This window comes from Megachile rotundata, chromosome 7, assembly GCF_050947335.1.
Source record: "Megachile rotundata isolate GNS110a chromosome 7, iyMegRotu1, whole genome shotgun sequence".
NCBI classification, from domain to species: Eukaryota; Metazoa; Arthropoda; class Insecta; order Hymenoptera; family Megachilidae; genus Megachile; species Megachile rotundata.
Genome location: NC_134989.1, coordinates 17,338,418 through 17,365,137, shown reverse-complemented (window position 1 = coordinate 17,365,137; position 26,720 = coordinate 17,338,418). Strand labels below are relative to the sequence as shown.

The 26,720-nt window shown below is 46.2% G+C and overlaps 1 protein-coding gene across 29 annotated transcripts in view; it reads right to left on the bottom strand.

The window, feature by feature from the left end:
- Positions 1-26,720, bottom strand: part of LOC100878007 (protein turtle) — a 136,890-nt gene that overhangs the window by 9,655 nt on the left and 100,515 nt on the right. For 15 of the 29 annotated variants that reach the window (XR_013038725.1, XR_013038724.1, XM_076533488.1 and 12 more), the window contains 10 exons: positions 19,151-19,382; positions 17,335-17,610; positions 12,232-12,519; positions 11,508-11,917; positions 11,174-11,445; positions 10,895-11,067; positions 10,680-10,748; positions 7,547-7,732; positions 7,168-7,401; positions 6,634-6,727 (listed from right to left, as the gene is read on the bottom strand). Coding sequence is in view for 25 of the 29 variants with exons in the window: in XM_076533488.1 (XP_076389603.1) it covers positions 6,634-6,727; positions 7,168-7,401; positions 7,547-7,732; positions 10,680-10,748; positions 10,895-11,067; positions 11,174-11,445; positions 11,508-11,917; positions 12,232-12,519; positions 17,335-17,610; positions 19,151-19,382 (2,234 nt within the window). In the remaining 4 variants the exon portion in view is untranslated. Of the gene's footprint in view, positions 1-60; positions 134-1,861; positions 2,306-6,633; positions 6,728-7,167; positions 7,402-7,546; positions 7,733-10,679; positions 10,749-10,894; positions 11,068-11,173; positions 11,446-11,507; positions 11,918-12,231; positions 12,520-17,334; positions 17,611-19,150; positions 19,383-26,720 lie in introns of all 29 variants that reach the window. The other 14 variants (XM_076533504.1, XM_076533494.1, XM_076533508.1 and 11 more) reach the window with 9 other exon arrangements.

The following is a 26,720-nucleotide window of genomic DNA, read 5'->3' as shown; positions in this document are numbered from 1 at the left end:
CAGTTATCTTTTAAGGGACGATAGAGAGGGGAGGGTAGAGCCGCAGCAAGAGCGGCTTACCTCTAATGCTTGCTTTAGGTCCGAGTGTTCGAGCGTGAACGCGTCTTTTTACGGCTCGTCTAAAATCGATAGACTGTAAAACAGTAAAAGAACACACATGAAGGGTACGATTAATAATTTCGATCGATGGAAAGCATCCTGGTTGTGATTACTATCGTAATTGCATCTCTTTCGTCGGTCATGCTCGGTGAAGCGTGACATGCTACGTGAGAAAGATAAAGAGAAAAAGAGAAAAGTCGAAAAAGCGAACGAGTTGGCGCATGTAGTAGCCGTTTTCGTCGAGTACTATCGTGAACGATTTCGTGACGGTGAAGAAAGGAAGAGCTAAAATGTGAGAGATTAACAGCGAAGATCCATACTGGCGAATTTTGATAAACAAAGAGTATCCGCAGTCTGTTATTAAGTGAACCGTGTATCGATTAATTCGGAAACGCGACAGGTTCGCCAGGATCGATCCGAGATGTTTGTAAAAAATGAAGCAAACTACCGATTGAATTTCCAAGAAGAGTCGTATCGGTACAGTGCATCTACTGATACAAGAACAAAAGAATGTTGCGCGGAGTCCATGAAATTTGAATATACACGAGCAAAGTGGATCAAAACGAGATCGATGGATTCAGTGTTCGTTTACTTTATCCACGATAACGAACCACCGATTTCACTTGGACCCTTAATTATCGTCTATCGATTGAGCAAGTGGCACAACGAGAGACGACAACGTTGCAAGAATGAATTGGTTTTGTTTTCTGGCGAGCAATGTGGAACGACGAATAGGAGCGAGCGAGAGTGAATAAAAAGGATAAGAGAGAAGAAAGAGATCGTAAGACTGAGAGAAACGAAAGAAAACGAAAACGTGAACGAATATAAAGTTGAGCTATGAGATACGATGTGATTGCGATCGAGGCGAGATCGAGAATGAACATTGAACAGATCGCGAATCGACGGAGACAGTATTTTATTTAGGCTAAATGATTCTGACTAGGAATTCAGGATTTATAAGATCGGTGGTAATTAAATCGATCGAGAGAAAGGTACGCAGAGTCGATTTTCGATTTCGATTTCTACAAAATTTCTAACATCGTAAATCTAGCAAAAACTTCATAACGCCAGCTCGCTATTCTAATCTGTAAGTAAGAAACACGCAAAGCTCGCACTTCTATGATACAAGATAGGTAGAAAGGAAAGAACACGCAGAACGTTTTAAGTAAAACTAAGAAGAATTTGTTGTAACTCTAAAACGATCGATTTTTCGGCAGACGTTCGGTGACTACCATCTACCCTACAAATCCTGAATTATCCTCGATATTTCGTGTCGGTGAACGAATGCTCGTACACCGAAATAATCAATCGTTTGAGAAACTGTACTAAAAAAAGGAGAAATCTATACCGTCTTGCCTCGTCTCTTATCTATGTACTCCCTAAATCCGCCGAACGAAGGTATTTTAGGGTACTGACTGGATGTTACTAGTGTGACTCCTAGCTGTATTGCCTGTATTTGCTGATCTCATCTACGGTCATGACAATCATCCTAAGTAGTAGATAGTAGTAGATGGTAGTGGTAGATTAGTAGGTCCTAGCAGGTAACATTGCAGAGCTGTAGGCCTCGTATAGTAAGTAGTAGCGGTAGTAGTAGCAGTGGTTAACGGTGGATCGTACAGTAGGTAGGTAAGTAGTAGTAGTAGTAACGGTAGTAGTAACGGATCGAGTCCCAGCAAGTAGTTAAGTCGCTCGATCGATCAACGACGACCGATCGATCGATCGTTGTCGGTTAAGTGTATCGGACACACACACAAACACATACATGTATTATCGTAGACGAGTTCGTATTCTCATGGTCTCGGGAGCAACCGTTGTTGGTCTCGGATAACGCAGTAACGATGGTAGTAGCAGTAAAATGGTAGTAGTGGTAGTAGTAATAGTAGCAGTATTAGTAGTAGCAGTGATAGTACTTGGTTTTATCTTTCAGTGTGGCTAGCGGAGGTTAGGCTTACTGTTCCGCCTCTCTATGATAAACACGCTCTCGTAATCTCGATTATCGAGGTGGAGCGCGTGATGGTCACGATCACGGTTCGGGGGGGCCTGCTCGTGGACCGGCTCCGAGGTGGCAGTGGCGGGGGTGGTTACTTGCGTAGGAAGTGGTGGTTGATGAAGAGGTTGTGGTGGTGGTGGTGGTAGTTGCGGATTCAACGGGCTGCAACGGGTCAGCGTCGAGACTGACTCGCCGCACGCGTTTAGATTTGTCGACCTACAGAAAACACAGAGAGAGAGGAGGACAAGAGACGCCCACGTTTTTTTCTTTTCTTTTCTTTCATTTATCTAGCTCTGCTTATATTCTTCGCCTTTCTTAAATGCGTTTTCTCTCGATACACTATCCGCGTTAATTTGCCGTTCGTGCGAGAAACACTGGGAGAGAGAGCGGTTGCGAATCTTCGACGCGACGCGTTTCGTTCGACGCTCTTTCGATAATTCGTTTTGCAAAAATTCTTTGGGAGCTCTTTCTCTCCGAGGTCTCTCGATTCCCGGCAAAATTCTTTAACTCTTTGCCTTACGAGTTCGCGTCGTATTCTAGCTCTCCGGATGGGTGACGTGTCTGAAATAAGATCGTAAGGCAAAGGGTTAGTTCGCGTTGGCTCTCTTCTGATCCTTGCTCTAACCGCGATCCTCGAACGTCGATCATCGATGTTCGATCAGGACCGTGTTCGTAGTCTGCTCGTTTCCTTCTCGAACATCTTAAACGACATCGAACTTTGCCAGAATATAGAAAGTACACGCGACTACGAATCCGGGCCTGTGAGCGATAATCTTGGCAGTGGCTGAACCGTCCAGCCCGTTCTGGATATACGTGTAGGTAGAAACGTGCATTATCGACTCGCTTCGTGACAAACGCTGAAACGGTTCACCGATAAGAGGACATGTCGCGAGGGCGATTAAGGACGAAAGAAATGCTCGTAATACGTTTCTTCGATGTCGGCGATATATTCGCTGCGAGTCTCGCGATATATTCTCCGTCACCGATCCATCGATCGCGGCGAAGCAATCGCGAGCACCTTCGTCGATATTTTACCGCGTCGAATCACGTACAGCGTTCGAATTAATTTTAATCCCGAGAAAGATTTATCGAACTGCCAACGGCGTTCGAGTCACGCGCGCATCGAGCCAGCATTAATTACATTAATGCAAACGATGGCATTTCTATCACGGCGGATGTACATCGGGGAATTTATAGTTTCGAGACGGATCAATCGACGAATCTCTTTCGAATTCGTTTCGGAGCGAGTCCCGGATTAAAAGACACCCTCGCGACAGATCCGAGTGTAACAGAAAAAAGAGTGGATGATTCGACGTGTCGGCGATTCGAGAGCAAAAGGTTCATAAAATAAAAGGGCGTCGATGAAAATGAAGAGGAGGATGAATGAATTATCCGCGATACCTTCGATAAAGGCAGCGATAAGGGTGAACGAACGGGAAGAAAAAATGAAAGAGGGTGGAAAGAAGTAAAAAACAAAAAAGAAAAAAAAGCAAACGAAAGAAAAAAAAATATGGGTGAGAGGAGAAGAAACGAGGGTGGAACGACAAACGAAATGGCTCGTCGCGGGGAAACAAAAGGCGACATACGATCCAGAATAGGCATCACTGCAGTCGTATTGTGGACTTTTGGATGCCACGATGGAAATCATAACGGTTGGTCGAGTACCCGCTCTGCTGCACGCGCAGAGTCCGCTTGGCGTGATTTCAAAGCTGTACACCTCGGTTATCGAGGCCGATTTTCAAATACGTACGTACGGTTCTGCGGGAAAATGCGACGACGTCGGCGAGCGTGCGTTTCCGTGCGATCGTTTTCTCGTTCTCGAACACATACTCCCGTTGTATCGTTCGTACAAACTCTCCGTTCCTCGTTTACGCTCGGTTGCGACGACGGAAGCTGCACGCTAACGCGACGGAACACGAGCGATGGGCTCGAGCGAATCGCGTTCGATCTGATCCGACTTTCGTTCGTAGACTCGATTACTTTTCTTACCGTTGCACAGGCTGTCTCGGGCAAGATGTGGCTCTTTTATGGCGGAAGAAATTGGAAAATCGTTCGTAACGCGAAGCTTCGGTTTCGCAAACGTGTACTGTAGCGAGAATCTGGTGCCGTGTTCGATCGTGGGCGCACAGAGGATCGTGTACAAAGTAAGCGCAATTAACGGTAAGAGGTCTTCGATCTTGGCTCATCTGGCATCACAGCAAACGTCAATGTAAATGATCTCTTACCACTTGATGGTACTCGCTACGTATACGATCGTGTACACTCGCATGTTCGTATATGTATACTGTCATGTGACCAGCTGTTCATGTGATCGCCTAAGGCTTAAGGATCAGTCACCCCTTTGAACGTTATGGACTCAATAACGTGTTCTGCGGAAGTCATTGACGTGGATTATAGACGTGGATTATACATGTAACGTGTAATCGAGGGAATTCCATCATCCTTCACTTTACGAACACTTGATAAAGTTAAACACCGCTTGCCTGTTAGAAATCATCGTATACCGATAACGATGCAATCGTATTAATCAACAAATTTCTTCCGTCATAAATATGTGATGCGTCTATTTTGAGTAATATTGTACGGCAACGGTATGAGCAGAAATTTCAGCCAGGTTTCTAAAAACGTGGATTGGGTTCACGAATAAGTATCAATTGCACGACAGGGAAAAAAGAGGAATATATCCGTCAGAGTCCCACGCCACATTCCACTGGTTTCTACGATTCGTACGTTCCTTGCCGGAAATTAAATCATCCCGTAACAAGGGAGAAAATTCCAGCAGTGGTGAGCTCGAACTATTTGACGCGAATCGAATAACTCGGCGAACCTCGAGTTATTTGGCACGAAAATCGAGATGCAGGAACTATTCGGACCAGCTCGAACGCAAAGGTATCGCTCGATTGTTCGCTCTAACAAGGGGGCCTGGGCAACTTGATGCGGAGCAGACAGCGTCACGTGCTGACAAACTACGATAATTACGGAATATAGCCTAGGTTACATCGATAAAGTGTCAGAATATATTATTGCTACTATATTAGAACAACGAAAGAAGCTTAACGGTAGAATGTAGTCACAAAATACGTAACACTGCAAATTCTTGCTTACAGTGTATTTCTAGTGTAATTTCTATGTAACTCTAGAGTAGCTAGTCTTCTTCTATCGTTCAATTTGATAATACTAGCGTTAATATACTCTAATGTTACCTAGACTATAGATAGACTTTGCACTGCTTTTAATACCGGCGGTCTGATATTACCGAGGAAAGTGCCGCTTAAGCGCTTTGCGCGTAATTGCGAAGCTACGCGAGTTGCCCAGACCTGGTCTAGCCCGAAAAGAAGGCGGTAATGCACTCGCAAAGACAGACACACGCTCGAATTGGATGCGTGGATCAACAGAAACGAATCGTTCTCCAACCTCGTCCAAAATACCTCTGCTGCTGCGGTTTAGTCTGCCGGTTTTTCATCGCATCTACGCGGCTCGCGTTCTCTTATTTACGACGCAAGATCAAAAGAGGGTTCCTCTATTTAGTTCTATTTAGTACTTTTTTTTATTTTACTGTCCTGTTCTTCGTTTATCCTATATTAGTTTTTCTTTCTAGATACAGGGGCTGGGGGAAGTGACCGCTGTTTCGTTATAGTGGACCGAGACGACGGGAGGAGGGAATAAACGATTCCCTTTCGCGTCTCTCGTTTGGTGACTCAAAGATATGTCATATTACGGCAACGTTCGTTCGCTAACTGAAACTTTTAACTATTTTCTCGAGTTTATTCGCGAATGAGATAATTCTATTTCGACCCAAAGCGTTATCGAACGAACGCTACCCTCGTCATGTAAATATATATCTATATATCTTGGTATTTCGGTGATAACACAAGGTGTCGTGTAACTTATGGTACAAGACGAAGCAGCGAGAAAATGCAGATGCAAGGGAAGAAGATCCCCACGTATGGAGTATCCTTCCCCGAAAATCCCATTTTCTCTAGAACCGCTCAATTTGTTCGTCGATGTACCAATTAAATTCTGAAAATTGATTATCTCCGAAAAGAAACCTCGCACTTTCGACTATGCACGTAATAAAAATTACTTGTACCCGAAGTTGCTACACGACACGCTCTCTACAAAATGTATATGCGTAATCTGGTACACAGCTCGAATAATTTTGTTCGCTATCGATTACTCGTGAGAGGTTTCGTAAATGCTTGCGGTGCTTCGGTCGCCTAATGCTCGTAAAGAGGGGGTGGAGTGGACTTAATTGCTAGCTCTGACTAAACCTAAGTGATTGATGTATATCTCTTCGAGGTCGCACCTGTATCGACAAACGTCGTCCTACGCTTCCTCGTTAGGAAATACTTTTCTAAGCTTAATACCTGTATTCAGGCCTACGAAAGCAAACAAAGGTTAGGCGAATGCAGGTGCGACCCCATTAGTCTACGGCCTCGATTCGATATTAATCTTTGAGCGATCCTCATCGAGGGAATCTTTAAATTAGATAAATCTGAACCTGCTTGTAAAATAAGATAGAAGTTCCAGTGATGGACACTCACTTTTTCAAAGGCACTGTTCCTTGGGGCCCCTGCCCTGCGCCGTTCCTGGCGTCGGTGACCCGGCAGGCCACCATACTATACGCTGAAAGCAGTTCTACAATGTTACAAGATTATGTTAAACGGGTAAGCATTCAGGTTCACAGCCGCTCGCCCAGCTCCTGCGTTACCGGGTCGTTGTCCTCTCCTTTCCAATTCAATTGATCTCTACCGCGATTTTTAACGGAAGGTACTTTCACGTAATTCCCGACTAAATCCTTCGATCTTCGAATTACGTTTACGTAATTCACAATTGCCTCCTTCGAAGCTACGTTTACGTAACTCTCTCTCGAGCACGAGTAGAAACAAATCGCGACTCGATCGTTTATTCGAACAAAGCGGCACCAAACGATCCTTAATCGGGTTAATGCGCGAGACGTCGGCAGAGGGAAACGTGGCGAAGAAGAGGACACGACCAAGAGCCCAGGCGCAGGCCAGACTAGAAGAAACAACGAAGAATCGACGCGTGTCGGTGTTCCATCGGCGGCACGCTCCTACCTTTTTCCTGTTTTCGTCTTTTCCGCTTATTGCAAATCTTCACCGCGCATATGCTCAGGATGATCGCGACGATGAAGAAGAGTATACCACCGACGACGCCCGCGGTGATCGCCTTGTGCTTCACTCGAGCAGGCACCGGAAATTTCACCTGCTCGCTGACCCCGTAATTCTTCTCCGAGATCGAGTTGGCGTACACTTGGAAATAGTAGGTCCTACCACCGACCAGATTCTTCACTGCACCCCAGAGGACACCATGGAACAGAAAACCAGCGAAATTTCTTCGTTTAAGGATAACGATTTCATCTCGTTCGTGGTACAGTGTCTTTAATAATTAAGGGACGTCGAGAAACAACAGAGCGGCAGCGAAACAATGTCGTACCCAAATAGCTGGTTTCCTCGGGTCGGATTTGTCCCTTGTTGAGCGTTTTCCAGGGTCCGTCCGTCTTGTATTGGATGTTGTAGTGATGGATCAGGTGACTACGTTCCAGAGGAGGTTGCCAGGTGATCAGAAAACCGTTGTTGACTTCCGTCACCGTGAGATTCCTAGGAGGACCTGGCTTTGATCCTGACGATTCAAACGAGAGATTAATAGAAACGCTAGAACGAAGGACGTGTTCGATGAAGTACATGATCCAACGGCATTCGCAACGAGCTCAAGACGAGTACCGTCATTTGTTTCTAGAGCAGCGTCTCTTTGTTCGCGTGGCGCATTCCAACGCGTAATTCTGCGATTACGGGAGAAACAACGACGCTGGTAATTGGAAATACGGCCGCTAATAAGGCTGGCGAACGAGGTCCGGAAGTAATTAGGCCCGTAACATTATGCACGCGAGCGGTGACGAAAGAAGATGAGCTCACGCGTCTCCGATTCCATCGTGAACGGTTGCATCAATATCGTCGGTCCACGACCGGCCAGAACCAACCCGACGAGGGCGATCGTGTACCAGCTCGTTACGGCTCGTCAAGATTTATTTGCCGTCGTTTCGTTTAATTGCAAAAACCATCGGAAACAGGGGAAACCAAAAATAAACAAACAAGAAAAAAAAATAACCTAACGATCGGGGGGTAAAAATAAAAAAATAGAAAATAAAGCCTGGCTCGCGGACCGCGTTCAATTCCGACACAATATTCGCGATTATTTGCGTACGTTAAACAGCAAGCGGTGCACAGCGCGAATAAATGGCGTTCGCGATGGAAAAGTGTAGCCGGTCGCTAGGTGGCCGATATTTCTGCGATTGTTTCTGCGGTATTTACAATGTCCGTATTTGTTAACTTCATTTCCGCTACGACGAATAAATTGTCGACCACGCGAACACCTCCGTGTGCAGTAACGAACGCGTAAACGAGTAAACACGTACACACCTGTACACGCGTACGCGCATTAATTTTCCCTCTTACTGTCTTTAATCACGCTGATGCGAAAAAAGAAATATAACCGAACCTTTGATGCTGCCACGCGCCGTCAAATCATGCATATTATCGTGTTCGCAAAAAGCCGTTTGTCGACGCAATCACGTTTAACCCGTTAGTCCGACAGTCGTCGATGTTCGATATTATGAATTTCATCTGGTGAAATAACAATTTCGGGCTAACGGTTCCAAACGATAGCTCGGAAGCTCATATTGGAAAGTTAATTTTTAATATTTCGATGGATTCATGGTCGTCGGTCTAAATACTGATATTTCTACTGAGGCAGAATTTAATTTAACGCGACTGCCGCACATTCGTTCTTCGGGACACGGTGTGTTGGTATGAACCGAACGAAAGGCGCGAGTGAAAGAACGAGAAAACGAATATCTGCAGGGCGCGTAATTGGGAACGCTGGGTTGTTCGTGGTCAGTAACACGAGTGTATTATAATTTAAGATGTCTGAAACGAGGGAAAAGGAGAAAAAAGGAAATGGCAAACGCGGAAAATCATAAAAGAATCGATACAGGTGGAAAGTTGATTATCGAGGGTCGTGCCGTAATAATGGGTCGCGGAAAGAGTCCACGGAACCTGGAGGATCCTCGCGAATCCGATTCACCGGAATTCTCGTTAAGCTGGCTGTAATCGCGTTACTCGAGGCTGGCTAACGAGTTTCGAGACCGCCGATGCGTAGACGGCGACGAACGAACGTGGACGAGAAATAAAAAGAAAGACGGAAATTGAAGAAAGGTCGACAGAGGTGGACGTTCGTCGACGAAACAGAGAGGGTTACGGTAAAAGTTCAGTCGCGATACGCCGTTCGTCCGTGGATTATTAGCGACGGCGACTCCTGATCCCGAGGCCGTCCGTTATTAATATGGAAATGCTGGAAAAATGGCCGGATCGAGACACGTTTCGCTATCCCACGGGATTACGATTCGAGTACAGATGTATGAAATAAAGATTTAGAGAGATAGAGATTTACGGGCGAGAAGAAATAACGATGCGCGAATAATCGGGACGAATAATTTGAAATATTTTCTTTTCGTTCCGAGAGCGAAATAAATACCGGAAATATTCTAGGGAAAGGAAGAGAATGGACAATCGGACCTAACAAGTAACGTTCGCCGTAGGTTTTCCTAACGATCCAAGAAATTTCTCGCGGCCATCGAGTTTTTCGTTGTCTTCGAACGAGTACCGTAACGATTCGAAATTGTAAAGAATCGTGCGCTCGAAACGAAAGAGATCATTGATCTCTTCTCTGTTCTCTTATTTGAAACGGGCAACGGATAAAAATCTGTACAAGCCTGGCGCGGAAAAATCACGGTACCGTGTGTACAAATGGAAGGCAATGAACCGGCGGATTCGAGGGAAGGAAATAAAAGCGGAAACAGAATGAACGGCTCGATGGGTTTTCCGATACGATAAGTCGCGACGGAAATCTTCGTTCTCCTTTCTCTTTCACGCTGTCTCTACCTTTTTCGTGCAAAGTTTCAACGTAACTTTGAAATTGTAGCGCAGAATCGGTGTTTCCAGGGCAAAGCTCTTGGTGGAAATCGGTCTCAAGGAGAAGAAGAAGAAGAAGAGCTTCCCGAGGCATCTTTACGAAATCGTTCAACCAAGATTCTTTGTTAGCGAATCGAAACGAGCCCGTTTTTAGGGAGAGTCTCTAGTCGAACGAACGGTTTCATGCTCGATCGCGTTCGAATACAAGATCTCGTCCCTTTGATTTCAGTTGCCGCTTCTATTCCTCGCCTCGACTTATTTCGATGCTGCTTTACCTTGCCCTCCTTACAACCTGAGTGCTACTTGCTCGCTTCTAATTGCAGCTATTGTATCTGTAGGTGGCAACATTTCTACCTTTCTAAGTGGTAAATCAGCATTTCTAATTATACCTCCAAGCTGTATCTACTTCGTTTCTTTTCCTTCGCGTTTTAACAACCTCGAATAATTAAAACGATCAGTTCAGAAACGAATATTTTCCAGCATCTTAATTCTTATTTGCATCGTTTTGCAAGATAATATCGAACGTTTCAACTCGTGTAACTTAAAAAGATAATTTCGTGTAAAAAGTACACGCGATCCGAAGCGATCGATGATCTTACCGTTTTGATCCGTGGCTGCAGCTTGACCCGCACTCGAGGATGGAGTTGCCGAGTTCGTCAGTGCCACGTCTTCGAGGATGAAGCGTTGGAAAAATTGAGTGAAAAAGATTGCATAGGAGGTACGCAATATATTAGTCGATTAATATGGGATGCAAGAATTCCGAAATAGTATTCTTTTACGATAGAGGGGAGTAAGAGAAGAAAGTGGTGATTACCAAGCGTCCTGACGGTAATGACTTTGCTCAACATGCCATCGCTCAGAGCGTTCTTGCCGATCACTTGGAACTCGTACAGCGTACCTGGCGTCAGGCTGTTGATCGTCACCGTTGTGCTACCGGACGGGGTCACCGGAATCGTTTTCCATTCCGACGTGCCCGACTCTCTGTACCTGCGTCAAACGAGATCGACTCAGCGATCTTTGCTCGAGAGAAATTTCGTTCCTTACAGGCAATTCGATGAAGGCGGCTCGAATCATGAGCAGCGAAGGAACTTACCAAATGGTGTAATCTTGTTTGTAATCGGGTCCGCCGGAATAACCCGGCAACCAAGTCAACGTGACCGAGAATTCGGTGGCTGTCGCGGACACGTTGTAAGGCGCGTGAGGTTGAGCGCCCTCGACGATCAGCTGCGTCGAAGCGGATATGGTAGCCACCTCGTTGGACGCGACGCATTGATAGAAACCAAAGTCGGAACGTCGAAGGCTCTCGATCGTTAAATTGCCGCCGACGATCTTGGCTCGATTACGTTGTATCGGCGCGCCGTCTCTCTAAGCAATTGAATGAAATTAATCGATTAAGCAGCGCGAACGCGGCGTTAAAGCGAGCGTACCCGATGCCATTGTATCGTGGGTTTCTGCGTGCCTTCGGCCTCTTGAGCTTCGCAATACATCTCGACGGTTTCGCCGATCTTCTTCTGATAGACCGGTTCCGGCTCGACGGTGAACACAGGCGGATTCCGTACTAGGACTTGCATCGGGCCGGAACTACCGTGCGTGCCCTGCGCGTTGTAAGGCGTGCAGGTGTACACGCCCTGATGCTTCTCATTGACCCGTGTAAACAGCAGGGAGCCATTGTTCATCACAACGATTTCTTTAGTCTGATAAGGCTCGAGCAGTCGCTTGTCCTTCGACCAGGTCACGTACTGAAGGGGTGGGTTCGCTTTTATGTAACACTGGACCACGCCGGCCGAACGGAACGGCAGGTACTGAATCGACGGCGTGAACGTCACCTTGGCTGAATCTGAAAATGGAATTACTCGGATCGTAGCGGGATCGAATGCGCCGACATTTTGGGTTACGAGTTTTCGACTAGTTGCCCTGGAACGACTGTAGGAAAGACCTACCCTTCTCTAACAGAATCACCGCATTATCGTCATTTGCTTTTCGATAGTTCTACGCTAAACGAGCGAGTCGTGATCATTTCGCCTCCGTGTCGTGTCTAACCACTTTTCAGCTTCGTAGCTACAGTCTCGGGGCGGGTCTATGCCTAGGCTACCCACAGTCGACAAATTTCCAGGACAATCGGTTAGCCGGTAAAAACAAGTCCTCGCTCACATTCCACGTTGAGATAAGCACTGGCACTCTGAGGATCACCGATGCCGTTCGTCACTTCGCAGAGGTACTGGCCAGAGTCGTCGGCGCTGACAGGATTGATGACGAGGCTGCCGTCCGCTTTGATGGATACTCTCGTGTTCAAATCCGAGACTTCCGTAACCGGAGCACCCTCGCGGAACCATCGCACAGTCACGTTGCCGGGAAGAGCCTTCGCCTCGCAAGAGAATTGCACTTTTTCGCCCTCCTGCTTCGTTTGGTTCTGTGGCCGTCCCGTGATCACCGCTCCACCTGTAAACGATAATGCTTTAGTTTCTCATCGAATCGACTACTCGGATTAGGAAGGATTTTTTTATCGACTCGACGACTACTCGAATTACTTGAATTCGATCGAAGTTAAGCGACTCTCGAAAGATCGAAACGCGAACGCTATCGAGAAAGCCGGCAGAGTACAATCATCATCGACGCGAACGATTCCTTTTAGTCGACGTCGATCATCTCGCATCACCGCTACGTCGGGAAATACGTCGGCCAACCAATATCCTGATCGAAAATGATCAGTCCAGGCGCAGAAAGGGTCCGAAACGCATCGCGAAACGAGATTTTCGTTGGTCGATTGTTCATCGTTGCCAGTGGATCGCGTTGAGAACCAACGCGAAACGGCGACGTCGATAAATAAACAAATTGAAAGAGAGATGGATATTCTCCATTTATCGGGAGCCGTTGATAAATGGATCGATGATGGACGCGTTTGTTATTCCTGGAATATCGTTCGCGAGGCAGAAGGCTGCGAGGTGCAACGAGACGAAACAGAGTGTTTTCAGTGGTCCCCGTCAAAGTTTGCGTTTCGTTCGATTCACCGGCAGGTATCGCGAGCGACTGGACGAGCGAGTTTTAAATCGGATCGAAGGAGTTCCACAGAGAAGAAGAAGAAGAGTTAGAAGCGGTGAGAAAAAGACATTCGAGCGGGCACATTTTATCTAGACGACTTTTTCGCTCGAACTCTTGGCAAAAAGGATCAACAGGGTGCGCTATATCTCCATCGATATCCGAGAGCTCTCCCGCTGGCTCGAAGAATTTTAAAACTTGCGGCTTTCTAGAGGTGTCGACGACAGAGACGGAAAAGCGAGCTTCGTCGTCTTCGAGGCGAATATCTTGACGTATAATGGGAAGGAATCGATCTCGGCTGACAAAAGACCGAACTTCTTCGCGGGATTCAGCAGTGTCTTCCGCAATCCGATCTATCTTCGTTCGTCAGGAATTAAGATCGTTCCTGCGTGTCCGTGGGAACAGCCAGACACTCCGCATTTCGAAACACGGACTTTTTCGCTTCGGCAAAGACAGACTAGTCTCGACACGGTATTCCGAGGAGGATCTATTTATTTGCGTAAAATAGACGAATTGATAGCCGAAATAATTTTCTGTTCATAACGGTGTCCGAGTTAGCACTTTAGAAGGGTTGTTTCGCTTGGAAACGCTTCGTATGCGCTTTCAGCGAATCGATCGAAGACTCTCGAACTTTCCGAGGCGACAACTTGGATGAAAATTAATCGCGCTTCGATTCTACTTGCAGGTAGCTTGTCGTAGCAGTTGGTTCCGTGTCTCGTTTCGAAACAAAGCGCCTCGAACGAATCCGCTGGTCGGAAACCGCAACCGCGAGCGTCAAACAGCGGTCAAGCTTGTTGCGGATTTTGTGACTTTAACTCGAAGCAAGCATCTTGATGAACGAGCCAATAAAACTTGCTAGCATTTCTTATCCGTCTTGCTTCTATTTCGATCAACCTAACGGATTTACTTCGTCCAAGTTAGTCTCTAGCTACGCGTTATAATTCTATTATAATATTAAATTCGATCCGTGGTGCGAAAGTCTCGAGAATCGTTCTTATTTACCTTATTATTCCGTTGAATTTTTGACACGTGCTCGGAGACGCGATGAATTCAGAAGCTCGCAGCGCGTTAAATATTCACTAGGTCGATTTAAAAGTTTTCCTTTCCGTCTCTCGACCGAAAGTTACCCGGTTTCGTTCTCGAGAGCAATAAATCCAAGATTCGCGGATCGCGCATTTTGCCAGCAAGTTCGCGGGATAAAAGAATAATCGACGATGGACATCAATCTAAAGCGGATAAAGAACCATTCGAGTTTCCTGTTTTTCTTTTCAGCCGACTGCAAGAAGATTCTAAACAGCCGGAGTTTAACGATCGTTTCCGGCAATTTCACCGTGAGAGATTGGAGAGGAGCGTCTTCGGTGAAAACGCTCGAAAGGCTCGAAACGGGTGAAACGTCGGCGCGACGGGCATGAATTTCGGAGCAGGAACTCGGTAAATATTCAAAGAGCAGATTCAAAAGTTTCACGCCGGCTAGAGGAGCAAGTTCGGCCGAGGCTCGCCAGCTCGAGGATCCTCCGCATTAATGGTGCAGTCTGTCGGCGCTGTTTTATACGCGAGGAGGATGGAGAGCCGTCTACTTTGCTAGCTCGTGACTGCGCGCCGAGACTCGAGCAGGGATGGCACGGTTTATTAGTCCGAAACTTTCGACCGTTCGTATAAATCTCGCCGGAAAGCCCGGAGAGTTCGGCGCCGCGATCCCCCGGATTTTTCGACCATCAACGATGGATCAAGAGGATCTTCGAGCGAGTCGATTACACGCTGTACCTTCCCTGAAACTCTGGATATTTCTTCGAGTGCGGTTAACTCGAGCGATCCTCCTCCGAGACCCATTTTCGAGAGACGTTGGAAAGCGATGCACCTAAACGAACACTCGATATGTCCTTTTTTCCGACAGGCTCTTACATCCTTTTACGTTAAATCGACGAGACTACAAGAGCTTCCATCGACGTGCCATTCCTCCGGTGTAAACTCGATAAGGGTTGGCGCGGTAATTATCAAAGTTTCGAGTCGAATCGACGTATCGAATCGACGAACCGTTAACCGACAAAACCGCTACAAGGAGGCGGAGAGCGCGCGTATCCGCGATGATGAAGACGAATGTTCCCGCGGCCTCGTAACGAAGCTTACAAATCTGCGCCGTTGCTGGAAAACAAGTCAGGGTCAGAGAGACAAAAAGAGCCACCCCGTCCTGGAGAACAAGACAAATCGCCTTTTAACGCGCCCCTCTGCGAGAAACATCCTAATTGGCTAACAGCTACGAGCCTCGTTTTAACCGCTTTGCCTAACGAGAGTTTTATTGCCCCTGTTTGTACCAGCGGACAATTTATGAGTTGCATTACAATCTATAGTCTTTATCGTTCGGCGGAAGAGGAAAACGTAAATTTCCAAATTTCAGAATCCTTAAACTTCCGCCGCGTTCTCGAATTACCTGATGGGTATTTAATTCGCTCGTCACCGGTTCGCGTCGCTCGAATGACCTATATTTACGATAAGAATTTAATTCGTGGAACGGTTTATGGAAACGAACATAATTTTCTATTAAATCGAGTTTAATCTCGAACGCGAAGTAATTCCGCAAACTGTAATTGCCCTTATTGACCATCGCGTCGCGTCTCTTCATATTTCCGTTCCAGCGTTTTTGCGAGATATACGTTGTAAGAATTATTGTTTCCGTTCGCCTTAACGCGGCACTTGGGATTTGCTCGGAAGTAATCCCTTCCTAGAGTACCATGAAATTATACGAAAGTCTTGGGCAGCGGCAAGAAAATCTCCCGTACGAGCTGCCTCGTCGAGGTAATAACTGAGAATTCTCGTTAATTAGAATATGCGCCACGACGGGGACACGGAAACTCGCCTAGAAGTTGAAACGGCTCGACTGGTCAATTTTACGAGCGCTGCAAAGACGTACGGAGATTAAAAGTGGCGTAAAAGTTATACCGTTACCGGGGACGGTTCCAACGCTCCCATTGGGGACGATTCTGTTAAAACGAGACTTTAAAAACTTCCATAAAATCACCGGTTAAAACGTAGCTGTCGCTGACCGGAACTTCGAGAAAGCTCTTATCGCGAGTGTGTGTTGAATCGATCCTTGATAATATTGTTCAACGCGTAAATACACGCTTTTACAGCGTATGCTCGCGTCGGATTCACGCGTATCACGCTACCGGATGTGTTGGAAAATATCTTTCACGGAATTTCGAGCGCAAATTTATACAGGTTCGATATCGAATTTGTTTAAGCGATAATCGCAAAGATCCACCGTGCTCTTTTCGATGCAAATCCAGCAACAAGAACCATACCGTTTGTACCGAAGAATTTTCTGGCCTCGCGGTTATCGGAATTTCATTATCGACGCTGGGTCGATTACCGACTACCGAAAATATCCCGATAACTTCTAATAACTTCTAATAACAAGCCATATATTAATTATTGGCACGCGGAAAATTCTTCTCCAACCACGACATCGAACCTATCGAGTTCACTGAATTCCTCTCTAAAGCTGATCAACCAATTTCTCTCTCTATTCCTCTATATTTTCAACTTTTCCGCGTTCTATTTGTTCGCGCTGAATTTTTTACCGCGTTAAATAGTACTATCAAATTCTCGTTTATTAAGTCATGCACGATACGGTCGTTAATTCTCTCAGAAATAAAGAGATCTAGCTGAAACGTGATACGTATTTTTAGTAAAATTTGATCAACGCTCGAAGGATTAATCGAAGAAAATGAAGATTTTTTACGATTAGGTTTTAACGATTAAGCTGCAGCTGCGAAGATGAGTCTTTATTAGGTACAGCAGACGTTAATGAAAATTCTTGACAGCATCGATATTATGAAAGTGACGCGACTAAATGAAAATACGAGGTTCTTAAATAATCGTTGACGTTATATCTTGAACGGTGAAGCAGGGAAAATGTCGACAAATGTTGGAGAGATGAAATATAATAATAATACTGAATGCTATGTAGAGTGGTCATTAATCAATCGAATTCCATTAAAGTTGTAATTCTTTTATTCCATCAATTAAAACTAACGTGTTTATAAAATTTACATTTACACCACGTTTCGCGTATTGTTCCGGTCCTCTTCGGCTACTTTATTTCCACGTCATTGAGTGTCGTCGTTCGTTTTTCGAGAAAATGGAAAATACCGAGAGTGTTAGGTAGAGGAGGCTTTCGCACCGTTGTCGCTCCTAACGTCTAAGAAACAAGTTACTTACCAGCGATCATGACGCGAGCCGTGTGACTGATCTGACCCTCTCCGTTTCTCGCGATGCACGTGTAGTCTCCGATGTCTTCGTCCTTGATATTCGAGATCCTGAGCTCTGTACCGTCGTTGAATATCCCGATGATAGACGACGGTTCCACGGGATTCGCATCCTTGTACCACAGGATCTCCGGCGTCGGAGTACCTTCCGCTTGGCAGTTCAATATTATCCCGTCGCCTACGTTCACGTAGATTACTTCCTCCGGCGTTATGCTGAATTTCGGTGGCGCTGTAGAAACAAACCTCACGTTTTTATCCGTCCGCGAGAATCTCGAAGCTACTAAAATATCGTAGTACACGTTTCGTGAATCAGGCTGACGAGTGACCCGGTTAAAATGCGTCGTCGGTATACGTCCCTGTTGATTTACGTCTTCAAAGTCGCTCGTTCTGTCGCGTTTAAAAAGGATCGGCGAATTTTTCCGAGTATCAAACGAATCCGTTGGAAATTCTTTGGAAGAAAAATCGGTCGAATCGGTGTCTAGGGGAAGAAGAAAAAGAGACAAACAAGGCCGAAGGCGCAACGAACGAAGGCAGGGGCAACAGTTTACGAGTGTAACATGAGCAAACGACCGGACAGAGACGACTTCAAAAGTACAAAGAGACTGGAAGCGCTTTCGCTAGCCGAGTGGGTTCTCTCTTTGACGCCGCTGGCAAATCCTTAGTCGTCGCAATCGTTGCGTCGACGTTACTGTCATTCTTGTCGTCGTCGACGAGAATGACGTGGTCGAGTGTGGCCCCGTGGGCTCGCTGTGGACGAGGAAGAATAAAAAAAGAAGAGGAAGATACACCCTAAGCCATCTAAATGCTTCTCTCCCCGTGGCTGTTCGTTGTCGTTTTATGACCGAACAAAACGCGGCAATAAGTTTTCCCTTTTTTCTCTTCTTCGTTTCTATCGCTCGGTTCAATGACCCGTTCTCGTCGTCAACGCCGACGTAAAATTCCCTTCGGTCCAGTTACTCGAATTCGAGTCGTGTCGATTCGATTTGCAAATTATACAACGGTATATACTCGTCTCGCTCTAATATAGTACAGCGGAAGCTTAGCGGAAATCTAGCGTGGAAACCTCGTCGTATTCCTCTTGTATCCGTCAGGTTTATCGAATTTTCTCGTTTCGTTCGACGATGTAAAAACTCGCGAAGCCTCGACGAAAAAACGATCGTCGTAAAAAAGCACGTCGCTACAGGCTCGGTCGTAAAATGTCCTTAAAACACGAGGTAATATTAATGAGGCTGCTTCGAGATGGAATCGATGTAACTTTTACGAAGCTCAGTCGGATAGAAGAAAGTTTCCACTTAAATTGCGTTCGCGAGAGAGAGCGTGCCTCTATTACCCGTAGTTAAGTCCTTTTTAATCGATCTCGCGACGTCGTAATCGCATTCCTGGTCGCTAAAAGTCTTCCAAAGTGGAAATTTCTTTGCGAACCGTTCCAACTTGAACGGTAACTTCCTCGACGTAAATGTAATATAGCGTTCGATGAAGTTTCGACGTCAGCCGACGGATCAGGAATCGAGCGATTGAGCCGATCAATCGTGCAGAATATTCTGAACGCGGAAACACGGATGCCTGGATTTCGGTGAATCATTTTCTTCTGATCGAATTAACGGAGATGCTGACCACGAACGCGTCCGAGCACGACGATAGTTCGATAAGCCTAATTTGCAAATTTCCGCAAATTTGCTCGTCTTTCGCTGGGAGAGTCAGCAAATGTACCGTGAAAGGGTTCGCTCGACGAAAGGATTATAGACCCGATGACAATAAGAGATACTCACCATGAACATCCAGGTGGAACCAGGTACCGTTTTTGTGACTATTTGGCGACCTGTTGAGGAAGACGACCTTGCACTCGTACCATCCTTGATCGCTTTCACGGATGTCGGTTAGGTTGAGACTCGCCACTCCGTACGGCGAATTCGGGCTCACCCTCGAGACTCGACCTTCGTAACCCTCGCCACTGTGGGTCGGGTACGACTCGTACCATATGTATATCGGTATCTCCTGCCCCTTGCACCAACACCAACACGCAACATAAACGAAGGATCGTCATGAACGCGTACATGCTGGTGCGAGACTCTTTTATTCGAGACAGGTTCCGCGACAGATTCGACCAACATCTGCTCAACCAATATTCTTAGATCTCTAATGCCTCAGAAGTGTCAATGTGTATACGGTAATCTACTGTAATTACGAAGAAAAAAATTCATGTCACGCTAAAATCGTTCGAAATGTTGTGCACAGTCGAACGATAAAATCGTAACAAGAAGCGTTCGAGTCGAGCAGATCTGGTCGAGAAAAAGGAAGATGTAGATGCCTCGAAGAAAGCAATGGAGATGCGAGTTCGTGACGGGACAAACGATAACGGATAGTTCATGCTCGCACCAGATGACGACTGATGAAATGACAAATGACGAGATAGAGGATGCAGCGTGTGTGAAGAGCGGAAACGATCTAAGGCCGCGATTTGTCGTCGAGTTGGCAAGCTTCTTCTGCGCGCGAACGGCTGAACGTAACGAGGACACGGTGTCCTTCTTTTCTCTAATTCGACGCGGCGGAAGAGGAATCCTCTGAAATTTTTATGCTCGTTACGTTCGCCCTGCTCGAGGACGTCACGACAACTGTCATTTTCCATGCAACCCTCTACGGGCAAACAAAGGGGCTCGCTTGTGCACACCGATGAAAAAGTAATCCCCAGACAGAAGCATGCGTGAATAGAGAAAAGACGGTGCTGGAAAACGAGACAGGACTCGAATGTTTGACGAAACTGCGTGAAACGCGTGCAACGCAAAACCGATCATCGATCTCGGAGCACTCTTTGCGCATTGACCTTTTAACGCATTCTAGAAAATTTAACGCTAATTTTTTACCAAGAAATACAGGAGTTATTTTTCATAAATAACGACACGAAAAATGTTTCGTCGCGCATCGGTGGTCAACGAGAATCGCGTTTAATTAGTCGATTGTAGTTTTTCAAAAGAGCGAAACAACTTCCTTATCGAGAATCGATGATCGTTGCTGTACGGTACAGTAAAGTTCGTAGCAGGAGAAATGGGTGTTAGAGGCATGCAAACAATGGATCGATACTTCCACGGTGAATAGATAAGGAACGATTGTTTGATCGATGTTCCGATTAGTTTCGATCATGTATACAAAAGCTACGATTCAATTACACGTATTTGAAAACTCTAATTCGGTAAGTGCTTAAGAGTCGTCAGTTTTTATCTTATCTTTGATTACGCTTTGTTGTATTAAAGTTGTTCGTCGTAGCCGTTTATGGAATAAGTAAAATGTGTAAAAGACGTAGAATAGTAAAAGCAGTTTCTAGACGATCATTTTGACCCCGATTTATAGCTCGGTCGCTTGATTCGAGCGATGCTTATCGAAAGCGAGCGATATACGTGTCGAGAGGTAAGAAATCGTTCGTAGAAACGGTAGACTACTCGTGTCTGGCACGAAACGGGGCTATTCTACTGGCGCTCGTTTCGCGCCGAGTATAACACGTTAGCTACCGCACTGAAACTCGACGTACGAGTATCCCACACACCCATAGCCTTTACGATCTTGCATTATCATGCGATTTGTCTTCCTTTTCCGTTTATTAACGCATTCGCTGCCGGGCTGAAAAACGCGTCGCGTGCTCGGCAGCGGATTCGTTAACGATATTCGATGGTGAACGAAAAGCAGAAGCGAAAGATCGAAAAAAACAAGAAAGAAAAAGGGGAATTCGAAGGAGCAAGAAAACTCGCAAACGTGCCGTGACGATCGTACGGTGGCCATTGACTGCCCCAGTTGACGGTTTCTATTTCGAGCTGGCCTACTTGCGACGACGAACGGCGTCGTCGTCGTCATCGTCGTCGACGTCGCAGCAGAATCGTCGTCGTCGTCGTCGTCGTCGTGGTACTTGCAAGCGCAAACCACAGTGATTTCAATATTATTCTCCCTCGAGCGACACGAGGCTCGTTCGATATTGCGATTCCGTGGCAAGTTGTCGCCCGCTTGCTCTCTATCCTTCTGTATACACATCGTACCCGGCCAAACAATGAGCGAACACGCGTTCCCGCGTCCCGATGCGTCTCGAACCAGAGAAAACAATTGGTTCTCTTTTTTCCAGTCTAAAAATTCCTTTTCCTACGACTCGTTCGGTGGCGTCGTGCTACCACCGTGGCAAAAAAAAGAGAATTAAATGCCAACGAGTTCATCGCGCCTCATCTCGAGCTACCGGCCCCTCGCTCGTTCCTTCGAACAATGAGAACCAGGCCGAGCTCTCGACGCTTAAACGCGTTTCTTCTGAATTATGTCACTATACAAGCGATATTTTCAAATGTACCGTTATTTGGACCTGTTACAGACGTCGGGTCTTACTCGCGATTTGGACAAGAGGTTTCACTCTCCAGGGATTTACACAAAATTTTCGGTAGACTCGTATCGTGACGCGTACGACCACCTCCTCTTCACTTGCGACGTATCGAGGATTTGGTTACCGCGATTGAAACAAAACGTAGTGTAAAGTCAAACTCTACATCCACTACGTACCGTTTCTTTCAATATTATTTTACCGGTACACGAAAATTTTCCGTTCGATAATTTGAATATCGTTGAGCCGGGTCACGACTGATCCGGTTACCGCAATTCGATAATTAATACAACGAATACATTTCAGCGGATAGCTCGAATTAATAGATTGGAGGAAGTAAGAGGCAAAGAAATAGAAAGAGGCAAAGGAGCGAAGAGGAACGCACGAAACTGGAATAAATTACGGGTCTGAATGGCACTTGCAAAAGGGAGTGGGCAGGCTGTTTATTTTCTCGAGCAGTTTTTCGATCCGCGAAAGCGGAGGGACGAAAAAGGGTCGGGAAAGGTTGGAACGGGTGGGAAAAAAACGGCGCTACTTTCTACTGGGATATACGGATTCTGTCGGTAGCTAGGAGACTGAGCGGAATAAGTCGGGGCGGTTTCGCGCGAACGCTCCGCGCTTACACCTACGCGGCCACCGCTCATCTAGGTCAGGTGTCTTTGCTTTATTTCTCTCGGTCCTTTTGTTTCGTCCCGTGCCACAGCCGATTTAACGATCCCGGATATGTATCTGGAAGATTAATCTCTCTATCCATCGGCGTTCCATTACGGACTAACGCAAGTGCTTGGGGACATTGTGGTATTTGCTTGGATCACGCTAATTCACCTTTGTTGAGAGGTAACCGAGATTATTTACGGTCGGATCTGAATAATGATACTCGACGACGTTCGATATTTCTTCGTTCTCGAGCGACAAGTAGACTTTGCAAGAAATGCATTTTCTAGAAAGAGCGGTTCATGTTTATCGTATCAGTTACTTGTTATCGAGCTGCTCCACTCAGATATTAATACACCTTCCTTAACGAATAAATCGCATAGACAACTACAGATTTAAAAAGATTTGTCGAACGAAAAGAACGGATCTCGATAATTTGTGCTGAATAAAAACGACGCTGTCCGTGGAAGATAAAGAGAAACAACTCGACAAAGAATCGGAAGCCGCATGCGGAACGTGTTGCGGAAATTTTGATAATTTATTGCCGAACCGAACAGCCCCTCTGCCACGTTTCTTTTGCGACCTGGACGAGGGTCGATGTTTAAGGTGGACTCGCTTTCCTCTAGAGAGCTTCCCCTTGAACTTTGGACCAAGGGAAGCGTTAACAGAAAAGTTTTTTAACGATTTATTCGGACGCGAGCAACGCCTTTTATCCGTGGAACATCTAAGCAACAGCGCGTACTAAGCGACACGGGTGAATCGTTAACGATCAAAGGATTAGAGTTAGATACACAGTCAATAATGCGATGCTTGACATCGTTCCTGTTAACGGTTTCGAGAAACAGAAATGCCGGAATTTCGGTAAACTTTGCCGGTTTACGCGGCAACTACAACGATGAAGTTCCACGGAAACTTATCGCGAGGATATCGCTTTCACGGGGGACAATTAACTCCAACACCCCGACAGAACTAACGCTCTAAGAGCACTATCTCCGAATGGGTCTGTGATACAAGGCAGATCAGTGTTATGGTACGACAACGACTCGAGACTCGACTTTCTCGTTCGATTTCCTTGCAGTTAGGATTTAGAGTAGTCAACTCCGGTGCTTCCGAAGAAACTACAAACGCGACTTCAGTATATTTTATTACGGGTTACTCAGGATAACGAGATGCTATTGCTCTTTACAGCATAAAAATTTTAATAACGTAGTGATAACGCGTCGATGGATGTCCGATCATCCATTGACCGATACTACGTGTCACTCGTTCAGAATGTGTTCAGTAGCAGAGATGTTTCGCAAAAGAAACAAAAGCAAAGTTCCATCGCGTAGTTCAGAACAAGCTCGTGACAATAATGCGACAAAGTCTTGTGTCTGAATAATTGCGGACAACTTCTACTTACGCCCACTAACTCGCGTAATCTCTTCCACCGGTGAAAAGTGACTCGCCTTACAATTTTCCTGATGGAAGGCGAGAAGAAGCGAAATTTCCTCTAAACTGTAATAGTCGTTTGCAAACAAACACTCGGATAATCTTCTCCTCGAGCGTTCTGTTCGGATGCTGAGCGGGACTTTCGGATTCGAACACGTAAATACGTGTCTCGCGAAATGTTTCCAGGCGAAAAAGCGAGCCCGGGAGAGTGTTTCGCGGAGAAACGAGCACGACTCATTATATATCCGGGCGGGTACGCGATCTACGGTATTTCCGGCGTCGGTGGCGGAGGCGAGAAAATTGTCCTGACAGGGTAAACGTGCCGTGAGTGTTTGCGTTCAGCCGGTGAATTCCTTTCTGACGTTTCAGTCGAGAGAGAATAAGGCCGCGAACGCGAGCGACCGGAATACCCGTCAAGGGTCCTCACGCATTCTGCTTGTGTATCAAGCTCGATTTCGCGCCAGCTTTTTGAAAGCTCCGTAATAAGGTTCCGTTGGATGCCGCGTCGTGGATTGTTGAAATCCGACGTCGAAAACCACGAAACGATCTTTCGTTTACGAGCAAGTGGTTCCTTTGCTCGAACTCGTGTTTTCAGAAAACGAATGAAAAGCGTCGCTATTCGCGCTTCCAGACATATTCTTCCTTTCTTCTTTCGCTTGCTCGAACTTGCTCGAGGACTTGATATGCTCGAATAACGAAATAACGGAACGATCAACGTATTAACTTTGTCGCGTTTTAACGGTGAAGACACGAACGGACATTCGACTTTGTGGGTAGTTTCCGGATCCTTAAAGGACAATTGAGCGCGCGCGAGATATTCCTGTCTTCCGTCGCTTTACGAAGTTGACGGGTTTCATTGAAATTGGCAAATAAAACACAGCGGTATTTCCTTGCGAATAAATCGACATTTGTTGTCGTCGTCGTAATGCTCTAGCTTAAAGGGCCTGTTCCGTTAAAACAAATAAATAAATAAAAATGAGATAAAAGAAACGCTTCTTGAAGCTACTTGTTCGTCCGACTACACTCGGTTAATTGTTTGCTTTGTGTAGAAAAGCTGAAGCAAGAGTTATCGTTCGAAACAATTCTCGAGACCTGAATTCCGATCTCGAACCAAAGTCGTGGATGGAAAGAGGTTCACGGCTCGAGTTCCGCTAATTATCTCGTTAGGTGGCTCATTCTCGAGGGTGGTATTAATAACAACAATGCCAGAAAAGGGAAGACCGAGCTGCCAATTAGCGAATATAACGAGCCGCGAAGCCCTGAACCTGCGAGCTACCGAGGAAATAGAAACGGACGACGCGGCGGGGCGTAAGGAGCGGAGCGCGGGCAGGGAGCGCTTGGAATCCGCACGTGGAATCGAGCGTCGAGAAGAGGGTGGGAGGTTAACCCTGACACAGTTGAGTAGTTCAGCCTGGCATCCGTGCGCTCTGCATTATGCATGTAGACCTCCTAACCTCGTATAGTAACGCGCCCCCGCATCCTGCCGAACGACTTCGGGTCGCGGAAAACAGGCAAGTCTTCGTTTAGTCCTCGTAACGTAAAGAATCCGAACGTTTCGACTAAGGCCCTCTAACATACTTTATTCTTTTCGTCTTCGACTAAACAGCGGAAGCAGGGAGTCTTTTGCTTCTAGAATCAAGGTTCTAGAGGTACGACAGTGATAAGTAGGAATTTCATTTCAGAGGAGATGTTGTACGTTTCAAATGTATCCGAGAAGATACTTAGGTCCTTCGTACCTTTGAACCGAACGGAATCGAGGAGATGGAGACGCAGATGACAAGGGTTCGATTTCTTCTGCTGACAGATCGTATTTTCCACCGATTCCCAGCTATCGACAAATATTGGTACAAGAACCTACAAGTTTTGATTGGTACAAGAATCGACGATAGTTCGATAATGACGAAAGCCATAAGATATCGAGCTGTCGGTATAAAAAGTTACCGAAGTAGCTTCGAAAAGCTTACGCCAAGTCGGCGTAGAACGAAGAAAGGATATCGAGCAGGGTTAACCGGAAACAAGGGGTTACGACACAGCCATTCGACTATCGAGTTCCAGGGATATCCGGTTAGGTGAAACTGGCGCTGTTCGGGGAGCGTACGTCATACGAGCCGCGGAAGGAAGAGACGAGGAACGGATTCGGGCTACCGATGTTGGACGCCAAACACACATCTCTGTTCGTTGCAAGAACCGGTCCGCCGCGCCGCGCCGAGCCGGCTGCTGGTTTATGTAATGTAAAGCCGACCTGCCACGCGGGGGTGGTTCTACGTTGTCCTATTTTTAAGCCAACTACGGGTTAACCGGCTAACGTTCAATCGATAACGCGAGAGCAGCGTTTCTCAAAGCGCCGCATCGACGACCGCAAACTCGGCCCGCAACTTTCGTCGAGGGCGTGTGCATCGATATAATTTGTGTTCGCGGTGATCGTTTTTTCCTCGCGCGAAAGATTACGTGGATCCTTCGACGCTAATTTCGTTTCGAATACAAAACACAACTCGTTACAGAAACTGTAGGAACACAATTTTAACGACGACACTTGCACGCGATAAAAATGTTCGATTGGTTGAAAGGGAAATTACGACACCGTACATCGGTGTTCTAGCGCCATCCGATATCGCGATGAACGTTTTCTTCGGGATCGTCGGGATTTCGATGAAAATGTTGATTGTACGACGAGAAACTACGCGAAAGATTCTTCTAGACATTACACAACTTTCGATGACTTTTCAGCCAGGAACTTTACGATGTCGTTCCAGTGTGGATTCGCCGTTCGAAAATTAATTCCACCTTAAACTCTCGTAACAAGATTTCCTCTGCTCGCGTCCGACGTCAGCTGCCGTCGAATTTACATTCGCGAAGATCGAACTCGAAACGATCTGCATATTAACTAGAACCGACTTTCTTTTCTG